Source organism: Salvelinus fontinalis, chromosome 3 (genome assembly GCF_029448725.1).
Source record: "Salvelinus fontinalis isolate EN_2023a chromosome 3, ASM2944872v1, whole genome shotgun sequence".
Lineage (NCBI taxonomy): Eukaryota > Metazoa > Chordata > Actinopteri > Salmoniformes > Salmonidae > Salvelinus > Salvelinus fontinalis.
This window is the reverse complement of record NC_074667.1, coordinates 65554379-65572940: the sequence shown is the minus strand read 5'-3', so window position 1 is coordinate 65572940 and position 18562 is coordinate 65554379. Positions and strand designations below refer to the sequence as shown.

The 18562-nt window shown below is 41.8% G+C and overlaps 1 protein-coding gene across 2 annotated transcripts; it reads left to right on the top strand.

Moving 5' to 3' along the window:
* Positions 1 to 4574: 4574 nt before the first annotated feature.
* Positions 4575 to 18348, top strand: LOC129851347 (uncharacterized). Of its 2 annotated transcripts, XM_055917815.1 has the most exons (3): positions 4575 to 4843; positions 6585 to 6659; positions 15166 to 18348. In XM_055917815.1, exon 3 carries the CDS (start codon positions 15225 to 15227, stop codon positions 16143 to 16145), a length of 921 nt encoding a protein of 306 aa, XP_055773790.1. In that variant the 5' UTR covers positions 4575 to 4843; positions 6585 to 6659; positions 15166 to 15224; the 3' UTR covers positions 16146 to 18348. The 2 variants fall into 2 exon arrangements, with proteins under 2 accessions (XP_055773790.1, XP_055773791.1); XM_055917816.1 differs by lacking the exon at positions 6585 to 6659.
* The last annotated feature ends 214 nt before the right edge of the window (positions 18349 to 18562 follow it).

Here is an 18562-nt window from a genome sequence, read left to right as displayed (position 1 = left end):
GTGAAATGCTGAATACAACAGGTGTAGTAGACCTCACAGTGAAATGCTGAATACAACAGGTGTAGTAGACCTTACAGTGAAATGCTGAATACAACAGGTGTAGTAGACCTTACAGTGAAATGCTGAATACAACAGGTGTAGTAGACCTTACAGTGAAATGCTGAATAAAACAGGTGTAGTAGACCTCACAGTGAAATGCTGAATACAACAGGTGTAGTAGACCTCAAAGTGAAATGCTGAATACAACAGGTGTAGTAGACCTCACAGTGAAATGCTGAATACAACAGGTGTAGTAGACCTTACAGTGAAATGCTGAATACAACAGGTGTAGTAGACCTTACAGTGAAATGCTGAATACAACAGGTGTAGTAGACCTTACAGTGAAATGCTGAATACAACAGGTGTAGACCTCACAGTGAAATGCTGAATAAAACAGGTGTAGTAGACCTCACAGTGAAATGCTGAATAGAACAGGTGTAGTAGACCTCACAGTGAAATGCTGAATACAACAGGTGTAGTAGACCTCACAGTGAAATGCTGAATACAACAGGTGTAGTAGACCTTACAGTGAAATGCTGAATACTACAGGTGTAGTAGACCTCACAGTGAAATGCTGAATACAACAGGTGTAGTAGACCTCACAGTGAAATGCTGAATACAACAGGTGTAGACCTCACAGTGAAATGCTGAATACAACAGGTGTAGTAGACCTCACAGTGAAATGCTGAATACAACAGGTGTAGTAGACCTTACTGTGAAATGCTGAATACAACAGATGTAGTAGACCTCACAGTGAAATGCTGAATACAACAGGTGTAGTAGACCTTACAGTGAAATGCTGAATACAACAGGTGTAGTAGACCTTACCGTGAAATGCTGAATACAACAGGTGTAGTAGACCTCACAGTGAAATGCTGAATACAACAGGTGTAGTAGACCTCACAGTGTAATGCTGAATACAACAGGTGTAGTAGACCTTACCGTGAAATGCTGAATACAACAGGTGTAGTAGACCTTACCGTGAAATGCTGAATACAACAGGTGTAGTAGACCTTACCGTGAAATGCTGAATACAACAGGTGTAGTAGACCTCACAGTGAAATGCTGAATACAACAGGTGTAGTAGACCTCACAGTGAAATGCTGAATACAACAGGTGTAGTAGACCTTACAGTGAAATGCTGAATACAACAGGTGTAGTAGACCTTACAGTGAAATGCTGAATACAACAGGTGTAGTAGACCTTACAGTGAAATGCTGAATAAAACAGGTGTAGTAGACCTCACAGTGAAATGCTGAATACAACAGGTGTAGTAGACCTTACAGTGAAATGCTGAATACAACAGGTGTAGAAGACCTCAGTGAAATGCTGAATACAACAGGTGTAGTAGACCTCACAGTGAAATGCTGAATACAACAGGTGTAGTAGACCTCACAGTGAAATGCTGAATAAAACAGGTGTAGTAGACCTTATAGTGAAATGCTGAATACAACAGGTGTAGTAGACCTCACAGTGAAATGCTGAATACAACAGGTGTAGTAGACCTTACTGTGAAATGCTGAATACAACAGATGTAGTAGACCTCACAGTGAAATGCTGAATACAACAGGTGTAGTAGACCTTACAGTGAAATGCTGAATACAACAGGTGTAGTAGACCTTACCGTGAAATGCTGAATACAACAGGTGTAGTAGACCTCACAGTGAAATGCTGAATACAACAGGTGTAGTAGACCTCACAGTGTAATGCTGAATACAACAGGTGTAGTAGACCTCACAGTGAAATGCTGAATACAACAGGTGTAGTAGACCTTACCGTGAAATGCTGAATACAACAGGTGTAGTAGACCTTACCGTGAAATGCTGAATACAACAGGTGTAGTAGACCTCACAGTGAAATGCTGAATACAACATGTGTAGTAGACCTCACAGTGAAATGCTGAATACAACAGGTGTAGTAGACCTTACAGTGAAATGCTGAATACAACAGGTGTAGTAGACCTTACAGTGAAATGCTGAATACAACAGGTGTAGTAGACCTTACAGTGAAATGCTGAATAAAACAGGTGTAGTAGACCTCACAGTGAAATGCTGAATACAACAGGTGTAGTAGACCTTACAGTGAAATGCTGAATACAACAGGTGTAGTAGACCTCACAGTGAAATGCTGAATACAACAGGTGTAGTAGACCTTACAGTGAAATGCTGAATACAACAGGTGTAGACCTTACAGTGAAATGCTGAATACAACAGGTGTAGTAGACCTTACAGTGAAATGCTGAATACAACAGGTGTAGTAGACCTTACAGTGAAATGCTGAATACAACAGGTGTAGACCTTACAGTGAAATGCTGAATACAACAGGTGTAGTAGACCTTACAGTGAAATGCTGAATACACCAGGTGTAGTAGACCTCACAGTGAAATGCTGAATACAACAGGTGTAGACCTTACAGTGAAATGCTGAATAAAACAGGTGTAGTAGACCTCACAGTGAAATGCTGAATACAACAGGTGTAGTAGACCTTACAGTGAAATGCTGAATACAACAGGTGTAGACCTTACAGTGAAATGCTGAATACAACAGGTGTAGTAAACCTTACAGTGAAATGCTGAATACAACAGGTGTAGTAGACCTTACAGTGAAATGCTGAATACAACAGGTGTAGTAGACCTTACAGTGAAATGCTGAATACAACAGGTGTAGACCTTACAGTGAAATGCTGAATACAACAGGTGTAGTAGACCTTACAGTGAAATGCTGAATACACCAGGTGTAGTAGACCTCACAGTGAAATGCTGAATACAACAGGTGTAGTAGACCTTACAGTGAAATGCTGAATACAACAGGTGTAGTAGACCTCACAGTGAAATGCTGAATACAACAGGTGTAGTAGACCTCACAGTGAAATGCTGAATACAACAGGTGTAGTAGACCTCACAGTGAAATGCTGAATACAACAGGTGTAGTAGACCTTACAGTGAAATGCTGAATACAACAGGTGTAGTAGACCTCACAGTGAAATGCTGAATACAACAGGTGTAGTAGACCTTACAGTGAAATGCTGAATACAACAGGTGTAGTAGACCTTACAGTGAAATGCTGAATACAACAGGTGTAGTAGACCTCACAGTGAAATGCTGAATACAACAGGTGTAGTAGACCTCACAGTGAAATGCTGAATACAACAGGTGTAGTAGACCTTACAGTGAAATGCTGAATACAACAGGTGTAGTAGACCTTACAGTGAAATGTTGAATTACAAGCCCTTAACCAAAAATGCAGTTCAAGAAATACATTGAAGAAAATATTTACCAAATAACGTAAAGCAAAAAAAAAATATATATAAAATAAAGTAACACAAGAAAATGGCATAATAATAATGAGGCTATATGCAGGGGGTATCGGTACCGAGCCAATGTGCGGCGGTACAGGTTAGTCGAGGTCTTTTGTAAAGTGACTGCATAGATAATATACAGTGAGTAGCAGTGTGGGGGGTGTCAATGTAAGTAGTCCAGGTGGCCATTTTATTAATTGTTCAGAAGTCTTATGGCTTCGGGGTAGAGGTTGTTAAGGAGCCTTTTGTTCCTAGACTTGGTGCTCCGGTACCGTGCGGTAGCAGAGAGAACATTCTATGACCATTTTTTGGGTCTTCCTCTGACACCGCCTAGTATAGATGTCCTGGATGTCAGGAAGCTTGGACCCAGTGATGTACTGCTCAGCATCTGACGCACTACCCTGTGTATCGCCTTACAGTCAGATGCAGAGCTAGTGCCATACCAGGCGGTGATGCAACCACTGCTTGCATCACGATTTGGCCCAGACCTGGCACAATCCTGGGACCTCTGCTTTGCTAGCACACATGACTGCCCTTCTGAAACGTCTAACCAGTTGGTGTATTTCGAAAAGCTAGCTATACACTGGCGCAAGTGGGGACATTTCAGGCTGAGGAGTAAGTTTCACACATCCCCATGTGCAACACTAGCTCAAAGGATATTGAACGTTCCTTCATAGAAGCCTCTCCTCCTAGGTATAATTCTGTGGACCTAATTCAGATAATGCTTGTAATAAAATGCTTAACGCTTCAAGCCTGCTCCTCAACCCTCTCTCGCTCTCTACCCACCTGTAAAATTTCTGTCACATCTTGCACCATTAGCTACACTTCTCTGTCCATCATGCATGTAAACAACTAGCTTGCCTGCTCCAACCGCACTGATTGGTGAAGTCATATAATGAATTAACCTGTGAAATCAACCAAGTTTTACCTTAAGAAAGGAACAATATAAACCGTTACTTTTTGGGGGATTAGATCCGGTTCATGACTTTATTTTGCTGGTCAGAAACACTGGAACAGAACAAACAAATAGTGGTTCTGTTCAAAATGAAACGATTGGGAAATAATTTCGGTTCCAACTCCTGCGCTGCCCATGTTGTCACAGACGCTATAATGGCACAGATACAAAGATTAGTCCTCTATCTATCTCTATGGCCTGTTGTGCACTCGCGTATCTGCCGTCTCATTGGCTAGAATAATCCCACCTGATCTCGCCTCCTCCCGCCTGCCTTACATCTTTGTGTGTTGCCATTGTTAGAGTGGTCACTCGAATATCTTGTCAATATAATAGACAATCTTTGACCGAACTAAAAAAGCGGACTTTTACGGAACGGGTGAACGTTCATTAAACGCCCTTTCTTCCTTATATGGGTGTTCATTCCACCCTGTTTCCTTTTTTTTTTTTTATCCCCGCCTCTTTTCACTGAGTCAATTCGCACCATTGCAGCCATTTTAATCTAGACATCAGTTGCCACTGGACCGAATGATGCTTGCTTAAAACCGTTGAAAGGTAAGGTTTTATTTAGATTAGAATGTTTGCGTCTCTTGGTCGCTGTCATGTTTCATCTAATGACATTTCCCTCCAATTCTGGGCTCAAATTTAGCGTTGAACGCAGAGAAAACGTAAGGAAACCCAAAATCTCATAGCAAACTGTGTTGCTTGAAAACTGAGAGGGAAGTGAGTGTGTGGTAACGTTATTCTACTAGTGACCCGGCTGTCGCTAGCTAGTTTTGTGTGAAGTCTAATTTACGTCGTATTACTGAGATTTAATTTTAAAATACATTTGATTTTCTTTGTTTGTAGGTTATTGTAAACCCCTTTCTGTTCTTACTAAGTTTATATGGTCATATTTACATTTAATATAAAACGAGATAGTTTTGGGATGGCAGTTACTAAAGGTTTTCATATCCACTCATGGGGTGGGGGGGGGTTCCTCCATACCACAAGGGGCGCTACCACCAGTGTTGGGGTTGCTATGTGTAACGCAAAACTAAACAAACTACATACAAAAAGTAACATTTCGCTACGCAAAATGGCAATAATCCAGTGTAGTTGTTTAGCAAAAATACAGAAATGTGAGCAACTTCTCAATTCGTAACTCGCACAGAATTACGAAAGATCACCAATTTGCGTAGATTGTGTTCTTGCGTATGGTATAAATAACACTTTAGGACTACTTTCCATCAAAAGTAACTTGTTATATCACTGAAAAATGATCAATATTTAGATCTCACTGTTCAACTGTTGTGGGTGTGAGCTACAACTGCATCACCATAGAGGCTAAATGTGTAGTTGGTGTTTCGTAGTCTCTGTTTAGCACTAGTGTGCTCACATTATAGCCTACTACCTTTGTAACAAGGCATCGCCTAGATCTCTACGGAACAGCATGCGAAACAGTTGGTTGGCAGCCTATTCAGCACAGTGGAGATGTTCCCTCCCTTGATTGAATATTGCGTAGTCAAGATGCTATTTGAAGACCATGTTATTGACCAAAGTGATACGGTAGCTAGTAAAAAATAGTTTAGGAGTGGCTGCTAACTGTTAATAAATATAGCTAACTAGCCTAATTTTGGATTGTCATTTGAGAGGTCTGTTTTCATATACTCATGAAAATGTAGTTCTCTCATATTTTAAGCCTTTTTAAAGTAAAACTAGACTGAAGGCCAATTATTAACTGAGAAGGGAATTTACCGTAACACATTTTCACTGCACTTGACATTCGGGCTGTCAGGTAAATTTATATTTGTATACCCAATGATTATTGATGAAGACCATCATTAAAATAACCCCAAAAATAAATGTATATTTTTAAATTATCTTCAAGTCCACAAACTTGACCCAAAAGCAGCATATAAAAGTAAGCCTGGTCAACATCAGGAGAGATGGGAGGAAGAGGAAGTACAGTTTTAGTATTTTGTGTTGTGGAACAAATGTAACAGTATAACTTTAAACCGTCCCCTCGCCCCGACCTCGGGCGCGAACCAGGGACCCTCTGCCACACATCAACAACAGTCACCCACGAAGCATCGTTACCCATCGCTCCACAAATGCCGCGGCCCTTGCAGAGCAAGGGGAAACCCTACTTCAGGTCTCAGAGCAAGTGACGTAACCGATTGAAATGCTATTAGCGCGTACCCGCTAACTAGCTAGCCATTTCACATCCGTTACACAAACAGCTGATTGAAGGCTTGGCATTTTTATTTTATTTTTTCATATAAAAACGTAATAACTTTGTTGCTCCTTATTTCAGCTTGTTGTACTGACTCTTCGGTTGCCTAGGCAAAGTTCCCCCTACTCCCTGCAGCACATGCAATCAGGAGCGGAGGTGAGGAGAATTAGTCTTTAAAAAATATATATACGAATGTTTAGTCTGTTTTGCTATTGGAATGATTGTAATGGGCGGCCGTGTTCATTTGGATAACCAATGAAGTCAACAAAAATTCCAAAGACCGTCACAGCCCCACTTTGCGGTATACCATATTTTACTACACCGAGTGCCTTGAGAAAGTATTCATCCCCCTTGGCATGTTTCCTATGTTGTTGCCTTACAACTTGGAATTAAAATAGGTTTTTGGGGGGTTTGTATCATTTGATTTACACAACATGCCTATCACTTTGAAGATGCACAGTATTTTTTTGTGTGTGTGAAACAAACAAGAAATAAGACACAAAAACAGAGCTTGAGTGTGCATAACTATTCACCCCCCCCCAAAGTCAATACTTTGTCGAGCCACCTTTTGCAGCAATTACAGCTGCAAGTCTCTTGGGGTATGTGTCTCTAAGCTTGGCACATCTAGCCACTGGGATTTTTGCCCATTCTTTAAGGCAAAACTGCTCCAGCTCCTTCAAGTTGGATGGGTTCCGCTGGTGTACAGCAATCTTTAAGTCATACCACAGATTATCAATTGGATTGAGGTCTGTGCTTTGACTCGGTCATTCCAAGACAGTTAAATGTTTCCCCTTAAACCACTCGAGTGTTGCTTTAGCAGTAAGCTTAGGGTCATTGTCTTGCTGGAAGGTGAACCTCTGTCCCAGTCTCAAATCTCTGGAAGACTGACAGGTTTCCCTCAAGAATTTCCCTGTATATAGCGCCATCCATCATTCCTTCAATTCTGACCAGTTTCTCAGTCCCTGCCTATGAAAAACATCCCCACAACATGATGCTGCCACCACCATGCTTCACTGTTGGGATGGTGTTCTCGGCATAATGAGAGGAGTTGGGTCTGTGCCAGACATAGTGTTTTCCTTGATGGCCAAAAAGCTAAATTTTAGTCTCATCTGACCAGAGTACCTTCTTCCATATGTTTGGGGAGATTCCCACATGCCTTTTGGCGAACACCAAAACACGTTTGCTTATTTTTTTCTTTAATCAATGGCTTTTTTTCTGGCCACTCTTCTGTAAAGCCCGGCTCTGTGGCGTGTACAGCTTAAAGTGGTCCTATGGACAGATACTCCAATCTCCGCTGTGGAGCTTTGCAGCTCCTTCAGGGTTATCTTTGGTGTCTTTGTTGCCTCTTTGATTAATGCCCTCCTTGCTGGTCCGTGAGTTTTGGTGGGCGGCCCTCTCTTGGCAGGTTTGTTGTGGTGCCATATTCTTTCCATTTTTTAATAATGGGTTTAATGGTGCTCTGTGGGATGTTCAAAGTTTCTGATATTTTTGTATAACCCAACCCTGATCTGTACTTCTCCACAACTTTGTCCCTGACCTGTTTGGAGAGGTCATTGGTCTTCATGGTGCTGCTTGCTTGGTGGTGCCCCTTGCTTGGTGGTGCCCCTTGCTTGGTGGTGCCCCTTGCTTGGTGGTGCCCCTTGCTTGGTGGTGCCCCTTGCTTGGTGGTGCCCCTTGCTTGGTGGTGCCCCTTGCTTGGTGGTGCCCCTTGCTTGGTGGTGCCCCTTGCTTAGTGGTGTTGCAGACCCTGGGGCCTTTCAGAACAGGTGTATATATACTGAGATCATGTGACACTTAGATTGCATACAGGTGGACTTTATTTAACTAATTATGTAACTTCTGAAGGTAATTGGTTGCACCAGATCTTATTTAGGGGCTTCATAGCAAAGGGGCTGAATACATATGCATGCACCATTTTTCCATTTGTAATATTTTGGAATTGTTTGAAACAAGTTTTTTCATTTCACCAATTTGGACTATTTTATGTATGTCCATTACATGAAATCCAAATAAAAATCAATTTAAATTACAGGTTATAATGCAACAAAAATAGAAAAAATGCCAAGGGGGATGAATACTTTTGCAAGGCACTGTACCAAACATTAGGAACACCTTGAGTTGCCCCCCCCCCCCCCCCCCCCCTTTTCCCCTCAGAACAGCCTTAATTCGTCAGGGCATGGACTCGACAAGGTGTCAAGCGTTCGACAGGGATGTTAGGCCATGTTGACTCCAATTCTTCACACAGTTGTCTAGTTGGCTGGGAGGGCGCCGTAATGATATAACTCATTTAGCCAACTGAAAACAGTCCTTTTACCAGATGATCTAATGACAGGAGCAGTTGATTGTTATTAAAGAGAGTCCAGACATGTTAGTTTAAAACACTTTCTGAATGGCCGTATAAAACAGACAACCCCCCCCCCCCCCCCGCCCCCCCAAGAGCAAATATTTATCCTTGTTGTTTCTACTGAGCTCGACGGGTCCGACACTTGAGTTAGGGCTGGGTAGGGATTCTTTTCTCATCATTAACTAGGGTAGGGATCGGGGATCACTGAATTTAACACATTTAGGGTTAGCAGTATCCAGATTGTCATACTTTTTTTTTTTTTTTTATACCGACCTCGTGCCGTACTGAGGTATTTGGTAATACCGGCACTGAACACAAGGGGAGACATTTTCTAACCCCATGTACATGTAAAATCCCATAGAGAATGCTAACAATAGCTAACAAACACATTGCAAACATTCTTATACAGTCTGACCGAAGCTATTTGCAGAACAGACATCCCAGCTCAAAGTTATACAAGTAACTAAAAAATGCTACACAGTTTGCCTCATAAATATTAGACAGCAAGACTCTGGATCCAGGAGGGGATTTTCTCTACTTTTAACCTTTCATTGCTACCCATCCCGGATCCGGGAGCATCCTCATCAAAAAAGCTGACTAGCATAGCCTAGCCTAACGTGACAGGGATATCATATAATATAATTTTCATGAAATCACAAGTCCAATACAGCAAATGAAAGATAAACATCTTATGAATCCAGCCATCATTTCCGATTTTAAAAAAAAATGTTTTACAGCAAAAACACTTTTTATTAGCTAACCACAATAGCAAAAGACTCAACTGCATATTTTCACCATTTTGTCTTATAACATCAGGTTATACAATACACTTATGTTTTGTTCGAAAATGTGCATATTTAGAGCTGCAAACCGTGGTTATACATTGTGAATATGTAGCATCGATTCACCAAAATCTCCGGAGACATTTTGGACACTCACCTAATCTGACCAAAGAACTCATCATAAACTTTACTAAAAAATACATGTTGGACAGCAAATGAAAGATACACTAGTTCTTAATGCAACCGCCGTGTTAGATTTAAAAAAAATAACTTTACCATAACAAACAGCTTACGTTATAGCGAGACAGCGCCCGCAAAAAGGGTGGATAATAGGACTCAACATTTTCCACAGAAATACGAAATAACATCAAATTGTTCTTTTGCTGAGCTTCCATCAGAATCTTGTACAAGGAGTCCTAGGTCCAGAATAAATCGTTGTTTGGTTTTAGAATGTCCTTCTCTCCTGTCGAATTCGCGCCACAAGGCTAGCCAATGTTGATGACGTTCCCAATTTCTCTCGACGCAGAGAACGGAAAACTCCAGAAGTCCCATTAAACGTTAAATAAACTGATGAAACTCGGTTGAAAAAACCTACTTTATGATGTTTTTCTAATATGTATCAAATAAAAACAGAGCCGGAGATATTAGCCGTGTTTACCGAACGCTTATCAGAAGACAATATGGAGGAGCTTCCCGCACTTAGGTAGAGAAAGGAAATTCTGGACACGTCATTCCAAGAGCTCTTGTTCGACCTCAGATCAAGCTAGACACCCCATTCCACCTTCCACTGCCTGTTGACATCTAGTGGAAGGCGTATGCAGTGCATGCATATCCATAAATATAAGGCAATTCAATAGGCAGGCCCTGGAACAGAGCATCGTTTTCAGATTTTTCACTTCCTGTCTGGAAGTTTGCTGTAAAATGAGTTCTGTTTTACTCACAGATATAATTCAAACAGTTTTAGAAACTTGAGTGTTTTCTATCCAATAGTAATAATAATATGCATATTGTACGATCTAGAATAGAGTACAAGGCAGTTCAATTTGGGCACGATTTTTTCCAAAGTGGAAACAGCGCCCCCATATTGACAAGAAGTTAAATAGTTTATTCCATTATCTACACACAATACCCCATAATGACAAAGTAAAAACAGGTTTGTAGAAATGGTTGCTAATTTCAACAACAAAAAATAGCACATTTACATAGGTATTCAGACCCTTTAATCAGTACTTTGTTGAAGCACCTTTGGCAGCGATTACAGCCTCAAGTCTTCTTGGGTATGACGCTACAATCTTGGCACACCTGTATTTGGGGAGTTTCTCCCATTCTTCTCTGCAGATCCTCTCAAGCTCTGTCAGGTTGGATGGGGAGCGTCACTGCACAGCTATTTTCGGGTCTCTCCAGAGATGTTCGATCGGGTTCAAGTCCGTGGTCTGGCTGGCCCACTGATTGACATTCAGAGACTTGTCCCGAAGCCACTCCTGCGTTGTCTTGGCTGTGAGCTTAGGGTCGTTGTTCTGTTGGAAGGTGAACCTTCGCCCCAGTCTGAGGTCCTGAGTACTCTGGAGAAGGTTTTAATCAAGGATCTCTCTGTGCTTTGCTCCGTTCATCTTACCCTCGATCCTGAGTAGCCTCCCAGTCCCTGCCGCTGAAAACATCCCCGCAGCATGATGCTGCCACCACCATGCCTCACCGTAGGGATGGTGGCAGGTTTCCTCCAGATGTGACGCTTGGCATTCAGGCCAAAGAGGTCAATCTTGGTTTCATCAGACCAGAGAATCTTGTTTCTCATGGTCTGAGAGTCTTCAGGTGCCTTTTGGCAAACTCCAAGCTGGCTGTCATGTGCCTTTTTTACTGAGGAATGGCTTTCGTCTGGTCACTCTGCCATAAAGGCCTGATTGGTGGAGTGCTGCAGAGATGGTTGTCCTTCTGGAAGTTTCTCCCATCTCCACAAACCATCGGATTCTTGGTCACCTCCCTGACCAAGGCCCTTCTCTTCCGGTTGCTCAGTTTGGCCGGGCAGCTCTAGGAAGAGTCTTGGTGTTTCCAAACTACTAACATTTCAGAATGATGGCGGTCACTGTTTACTTGGAGACCTTGAATGCTGCAGAAATGTTTTGGTACCCTTCCCCAGATCTGTGCCTCGACACAATCCTGTCTCGGGGGTCTACAGACAATTCTTTGACCTCATGGCTTTGTTTTTGCTTTGCTATCTTTTTTAAAAATCTTTTTTTTTAAACAATTGTGGAAATTTCTTCAGCTGTTTTGGCTTGGTCATTATGGGGTGTTGTGTGTTGATTTGAATTTTTAAAGATCCTCAGCAATCATTTTTAGAACAAAATGTGGAAAAAGTCAAGGGGTTCTGAATACTTTCTGAAGGCACTGTGTATCTGTATTTATAGTACCAGTCAACATTTTGGACACCTACTCATTCAAGGGTTTTTCTTTATGAAGACATCAAAACTATGAAATAACACATATGGAATCATGTAGTAACAAAAAGTGTTAAACAAATAAAAAAATTATTTGAGGTTCTTCAAAGTAGCCACCCTTTGTCTTGTTGACAGCTTTGCACACTCTTGGTATTCTCTCAACCTGCTTCACCTGGAATGCTTTTCCAAAAGTCTTGAAGGAGTTCCCATATATCCGGAGCACTTGTTGGCTGCTTTTCCCTTCACTCTGCAGTCCAACTCATCCCAAACCATCTCAATTGGGTTGAGGTCGGGTGTTTGTGGAGGCCAGGTCATCTGATGCAGCACTCCATCACTCTCCTTCTTGGTCTACTTCACTCCATCACTCTGTCTTGGTCATATAGCCCTTACACGGCTTGGAGGTGTGTTGGGTCATTGTCCTGTTGGAAAAATAAATGGTAGTCCCACTCGCTCCAGAATGCTGTGGTAGTGATGCTTGTTAAGTGTGCCTTGAATTCTAATTAATTAACTGACAGTGTCACCAGCAAAGCACCATCACACCACCACCTCCATGCTTCATGGTGGGAACCACACATGCGGAGATCATCTGTTCACCTACTCCGCGTCTCACAAAGACATGGCCAAAAATCTCCAATTTTAGAATCATCACAAAGGACAGATTTCCACCGGTCTAATGTCCATTGCTCGTGTTTCTTGGCCCAAGCAAGTCTCTTCTTACTGGTGTCCTTTAGTAGGGGTTTCTTTGCAGCAATTCGACCATGGAGGCCTGATTCACACAGTCTCCTCTGAACAGTTGATGTTGATGTGTCTGTTACTTGCATTTTTATTTTGGCTGCAATTTCTGTGGCTGGTAACTCTAATGAACTGATCCTCAATAGCAGAGGTAACTCTGGGTCTTCCTTTCCTGTGGCGGTCCTCATGAGAGCCAGTTTCATCATACCGCTTGATGGTTTTTGCGACTGCACTTGAAGAAACGTTCAAAGTTCTTAATGTTCCGGGTTGACTGACCTTCATGTCTTAAAGTAATGATGGACTGTTGTCATGTCACAACACAACTGATTGGCTCAAACGCGTTAACCTCTCTGGGGTAGGTGGGATGCAAACGTCCCCCCAACCAATAGCCAGGGAAAATACAGAGCGCCATATTCTAATAAAATGATATAAAAATCTAACTTTCATTAAATCACACATGTAAGATACCAAATTAAAGCTACACTCATTGTGAATCCAGCCAACATGTCAGATTTCAAAAAGGCTTTTCAGCGAAAGCATAAGATGCTATTATCTGATGATGGCACAACCGTAAACAAAGAGTAGCATATTTCAACACTGCAGGCACGACACAAAACGCAGAAATAAAAATATAATTCATGCCTTACCTTTGACGAAATTCTTTTGTTGGCACTCCATAAACATCACAAATGGTCCTTTTGTTCGATTAATTCCGTCGATATATATCCAAAATGTCAATTTATTTGGCGTGTTTCATCCAGAAAAACACAGCTTCCAACTTGCGCAATGTCACTACAAAATATATCAAAAGTTACATGTAAACTTTACCAAAACATTTCAAACTGCTTTTGTAATAAAACGTTAGGTATTTTAAAACGTTAATAATCGATCAATTTGAAGACGGGATGATCTGTGTTCAATACAAAAGAAAACAAACTGACGCAACTTTTTTGGTAATGTCCCTCTCAAACAATTTACTTCAATTGATCCTCCTTTACGATGGCCGTACTTCATTACTCAAAGGATTAACCTCAACCAATTTCCAAAGACTGGTGACATCCAGTGGAAGCGGTAGGAACTGCAAACAAGTCCCTTAGAAATCTGGTGACCCAATGAAAACTCATTGAAAAGACAGTGACTTCAAAAAAATAAAAATTCTGAATGGTTTGTCCTCAGGGTTTTGCCTGCTACATAAGTTCTGTTATTCTCACAGACATGATTCAAACAGTTTTAGAAACTTCAGACTGTTTTCTATCAAAATCTACTAATAATATGCATATCTTATATTCTGGGGATGAGTAGAAGGATGTTGAAATTGGGCACGCTATTTATCCAAAAGTGAAAATGCTGCCCCCTACCCCGAAGAAGGAAATAAATTCCACAAATTAAATTAACAAGGCAAACCTGCCAAATTATATGCATTCCAGGTATCTGGTTGAGAGAATGCCAAGAGTATGCAAAGCTGTCATCAAGGCAAAGGGTGGCTACTTTGAAGAATGTCAAATATAAAATATATATTGATTTAACACATTGTTTTTTGTCAGGCAGGTCTGGAGTATTTTCCACTTGCCTGAAGATTATGATCACTTGCCTGTAAATGATTATGATTAGCTATTTACATGCAGAAATGCCATATATAATATTGCCTGCCTTTCACCTACATGTAGGGGAGGAACCAGAAAGAACAGTTCTTGGTATTTTGGTTGACTGTTTGGAAATAAAATCAGAGCAAGCTCAACCTGCCCAACTGCCATGCACTGTCTGTTTTTAACTTACAATATGGGGGAACCAGAGAGACAAGCTTTAGGCTACTGTAAATCTTTGCAGTTTGGTTGTCACCCCCCCCCCCCCCCACCTCTATTTTTTTAAATATCACCTGCCAAATAGGGCAACCTCAGAGCAGGCTCAACTAGCATGACTGCTCAGTTTACTTTCCTCAGGCAATAAGGCAATCCTTTGTGTCAATCCCTGTTTGAAATGTTATATCAACTTGCTAATTGGTTGCATTTTTGAGAATGTTAAGTACTCATTGGTAACTGAATACAAACCTTGAATCGAGTACTTGTGCCCATCCCTACTAGCTAAACAATTAAGTTATTTACGGCTAGTTAGCTATAGCACCTCTCTTTGCAAACTGGAAAGCCGCCTTCGCTTACGTTTAGCCTTTCCAAGTGTGACATTATAGCTATTTCGTACATAATGGTGCAGATAGTCACTTTTGCACTTTTGCAATGGGAATAAGTGCTTGAAATCAGTCCCAACCCATAGAAGTGATCCCAATAGGTACCCTTTCCAGCCTACAGCAGTAAGCATGCATTTGTTTTTAGTTTGTCTTCTTGATTTATTTATTTGGAAACTGCTTCTCTCAACAGGGTGAAAAGCAAGACAGACTTCGGGAGCTCTCAAACATTTTTACCTCAAGGCAGATGTCATGAATTACACAGATCCGGTTGTGGAGAAGGCCGTCAACTCCTGGTCCAGAATCGCCTCGGCTGGACAGACTGTCCTGCTAGAGGCGTTACAGATCCTCAACCCCATGTCAAAGGATCTCTCAGACACCGAGGAACTAGTAACCTTTCTCCAAGGGCTTAAAGAAGAAGGCCACAAGCCCACAGTGCTACGAAGCAAAGATGTGTATGGATATAGATCTTGTACAGCCAAAACACTATCAGAAGAGATGTACTGCACGGACATGGCTAGCAAGGGCTCAAGGACAGGCAAGAAGAGGGGAAGGAAGAAGAAGAAGAAGGAGTCTAACAAGTACGCATCGTGGACTACTAGTGCATCAGAATCTCACAAGGGATCGGTCTTTCCCAGACCTCCTGTTATGACCATTGATCCTCAATGTCTGAAACTAACAAACATTACAGGTTTGACGAGAAGACACGCCGCGAGACTACAGATTCACTCTCAACTTCCAACACTTTCAGGGATACCGTTGCTGCCTTCACAGAACACGGGTAGAACACCGAAAGCAGCGGCAACGGTCGGTCAAAGGTATCATCCCTCCTGTCCGGAATGGAACGGAGCCCTTATCGGAGACTCCGCCCCGGTGATGTATCAAAACGGCCGAGGAGTTTACAACTACGAGATTGACGTGTCAAACCACAGACGGTCCTGGAGGGACGACCAGTCTCTGTGGGCGATGAACGATCAGGAGGAGTGTCGTCTGGATGAGAACAGCCTGCGGTGGAAGGTGGTCAAAGTGGACGACTGCATCACGGTGGAGGAACTGAGGAGGAAGGCCCAGAGGATCCTGCAGGTGAACCTGTCCCCTGTGATACAGATACGTCCGCTATATGAACCTGTAGCGGAATACCAGCGTGATAGCTCCAGTGACTTCTTGGTTTAGCCTAGCTAGCTTAGCAACAAGGCTCGACTGTGGTCTGACTTTTACTGTTGACGCCAGAAGGGAACATCATGTCATGTCATCGTCTGACCACAGTAAAGTACTTTTATTTTGTTTTGTATTGTGCACAAACGGGATGATGGCATGAATCTAACGTGTCAACAGGACTGAAGAAACTGACGTGTCACAGAAGTTACACACGGAGGTGCTTGAAAGACACTCCATAGACATTACAGTGCAGAATGGTGCTCAGTAGCTGTTTTTGTTTTTTTACTAGCTTCTGTTTTGTACCTTGAGGATGGACTGATAGATTTGGTAAACAGTGTCACTGTACCATCACTTTTCTTGCAAGAACAAAAATAGAATGTTTACCCTATTTGGTCTAGCCTACACGACAGTTTGCAGATTTCGGTTTTCCTGAAATGAATGTGCAAGACTGATCTTGATGTGGCTCTTCCTGTTGTCACGGACTCATTTGATTTGCCATTTTTATCTACTTTTGTGTAGTCTAGACTGTTTTCATTGATTTTCAACTTTGACGGCCTCAAATGTATTCTGTGTTTGCTGAATGTAAGCACTTGAATCGTAACAAATCCATTGCAGGACTAAGTTAAAATGGCCTTATTCTTTTTACCTAAAATAAATAGTATTTTTGTAGTGGCTTTTTTTTAAATATAATTATTTTCTCTGGGTAAAGCATTTAATAGCATCATCAACCACCCTCTTCATCTTTGAAGTATTTTATTGAACCTGAATTGCAAGAACTATTCCAGACTTTTGAAAATGGCAACACGAACGGACATTAGTTTTCGATCGGACGCTAACTTTGCATCGGCGCTAACTGGGAACCAGCTAAAATCTGTCCGTTTGTGAAGAAGTTGCCACAAGGTGTTTTTGTGATCTATCTTTCATCATTATTGTAGTTGAATGGTTTGGGATACGCTGCTCCCATGACTTATGTTAAATGTTATGTTAAATGTTATCTTAAGTTTGACATTGAACATGTATCGTAGTGGCACCGTCAGTCAACGGTAGCCTGCTTCACAGGGGCCGTGTCCCAAATGGAACCCTATTCCCTATATAGTGCACTACTTTAGACCAGAGCCCTATTCCCTTTATAGGGCACTACTTTAGACCAGGAACCTATTCCCTATATAGTGCACTACTTTAGACCAGAGCCCTATTCCCTTTATAGGGCACTACTTTTGACCTGGGTCCCATAGGGTTCTGGTCAAATGTAATGCACTTAATAGCGATTAGGGTGTCTTTTGGGACACAGTCATTGTGGTTTAGCCTCTTTTAGTGCTTTGTTTTTATTGGCTTGCTGCGTCTTCATCCGGCCTCACTCAGGATTTTAATTGGCGCCTCGTGTTGACATTTTCACCATCCCAGAAGTTGCAGGACAAAAGTACAGTCAAATTCAGGAGTGGGTTAAGTTTTTTAAGTTTTCTTTTTTGTTAGGTTTAATGTTAAGGGGAAAGTGAAGTGTTCGAATGTTTTGAATCATGTTGTGACCCAAAAATCAGGGCCTTCAGTTGATCCTTTGTTGCCATATGTTGAAAATATTGTAAATGTTACTGAATGTTTGTGTTCAGGCCAGGGACCAAACAGTCATTGCGATTGCCAAAGGTTTTCTTAGAGAAAATTACAGCAGATTACTATGGCTGTAAAATACGTTTTTTTTTTTTTTTTCAGCCAATCTTAATTTCAATGTACCGGTATAAAATGACTAAGTTAAGTTGCCATGTTATTTTGAACTAGGGTATGTATATATGCACAATAGGTCATGGATTTTATACAACACTTATTTGCAGCAAATACAATTTTCACGGGATCTTTAAAGCCTAATTTATACCTCATGCAAGTATGCAACGCAAGAACGTAAGTGACTACTCAAAATGGCAATCCTGCATAGTTTCGAGTTAAACAAATATGTGCAGCTCTGCAATTTGTATGTACGCAGAATGGCCACTTTGCTTAAATAATTGTGTTATTTGCGTTGCACTCGCGTCTTGTATAGATAAGTACTCTTGTCACATGACACAGTGCTAAATTTTTTGCAGGTTCCATGTGTCTCCATGTGTCTCACAGATGTATCTGATTTGTTGCAGTTGGTTGAAATTTGCTGAACAAAACTGTACAGTGTGTGTTGGATAAAATTTTCAGAATTTGCTCAATAAAATGAATCTTAAAAAAGGCATTTGAATGAGGTTCCCAAAGGTGTGGCGTCTACTTCTCCATGGGTGGGGGGCGTCTACTTCTCCACGGGTGGGGGGGGGGGGTGTCTACTTCTCAGCGGGTGGGGGGGGGGGCGTCTACTTCTCAGCGGGTGGGGGGGGGGGGGTGTCTGCTTCTCAGCGGGTGGGGGGAGGGGGCGTCTACTTCTCAGCGGGTGGGGGGAGGGGGCGTCTACTTCTCAG

Excerpts from the sequence above, each read along its gene's own strand:
- LOC129851347 (XM_055917816.1), top strand. The coding sequence starts at position 15,225 with ATGAATTACACAGATCCGGTTGTGGAGAAGGCCGTCAACTCCTGGTCC.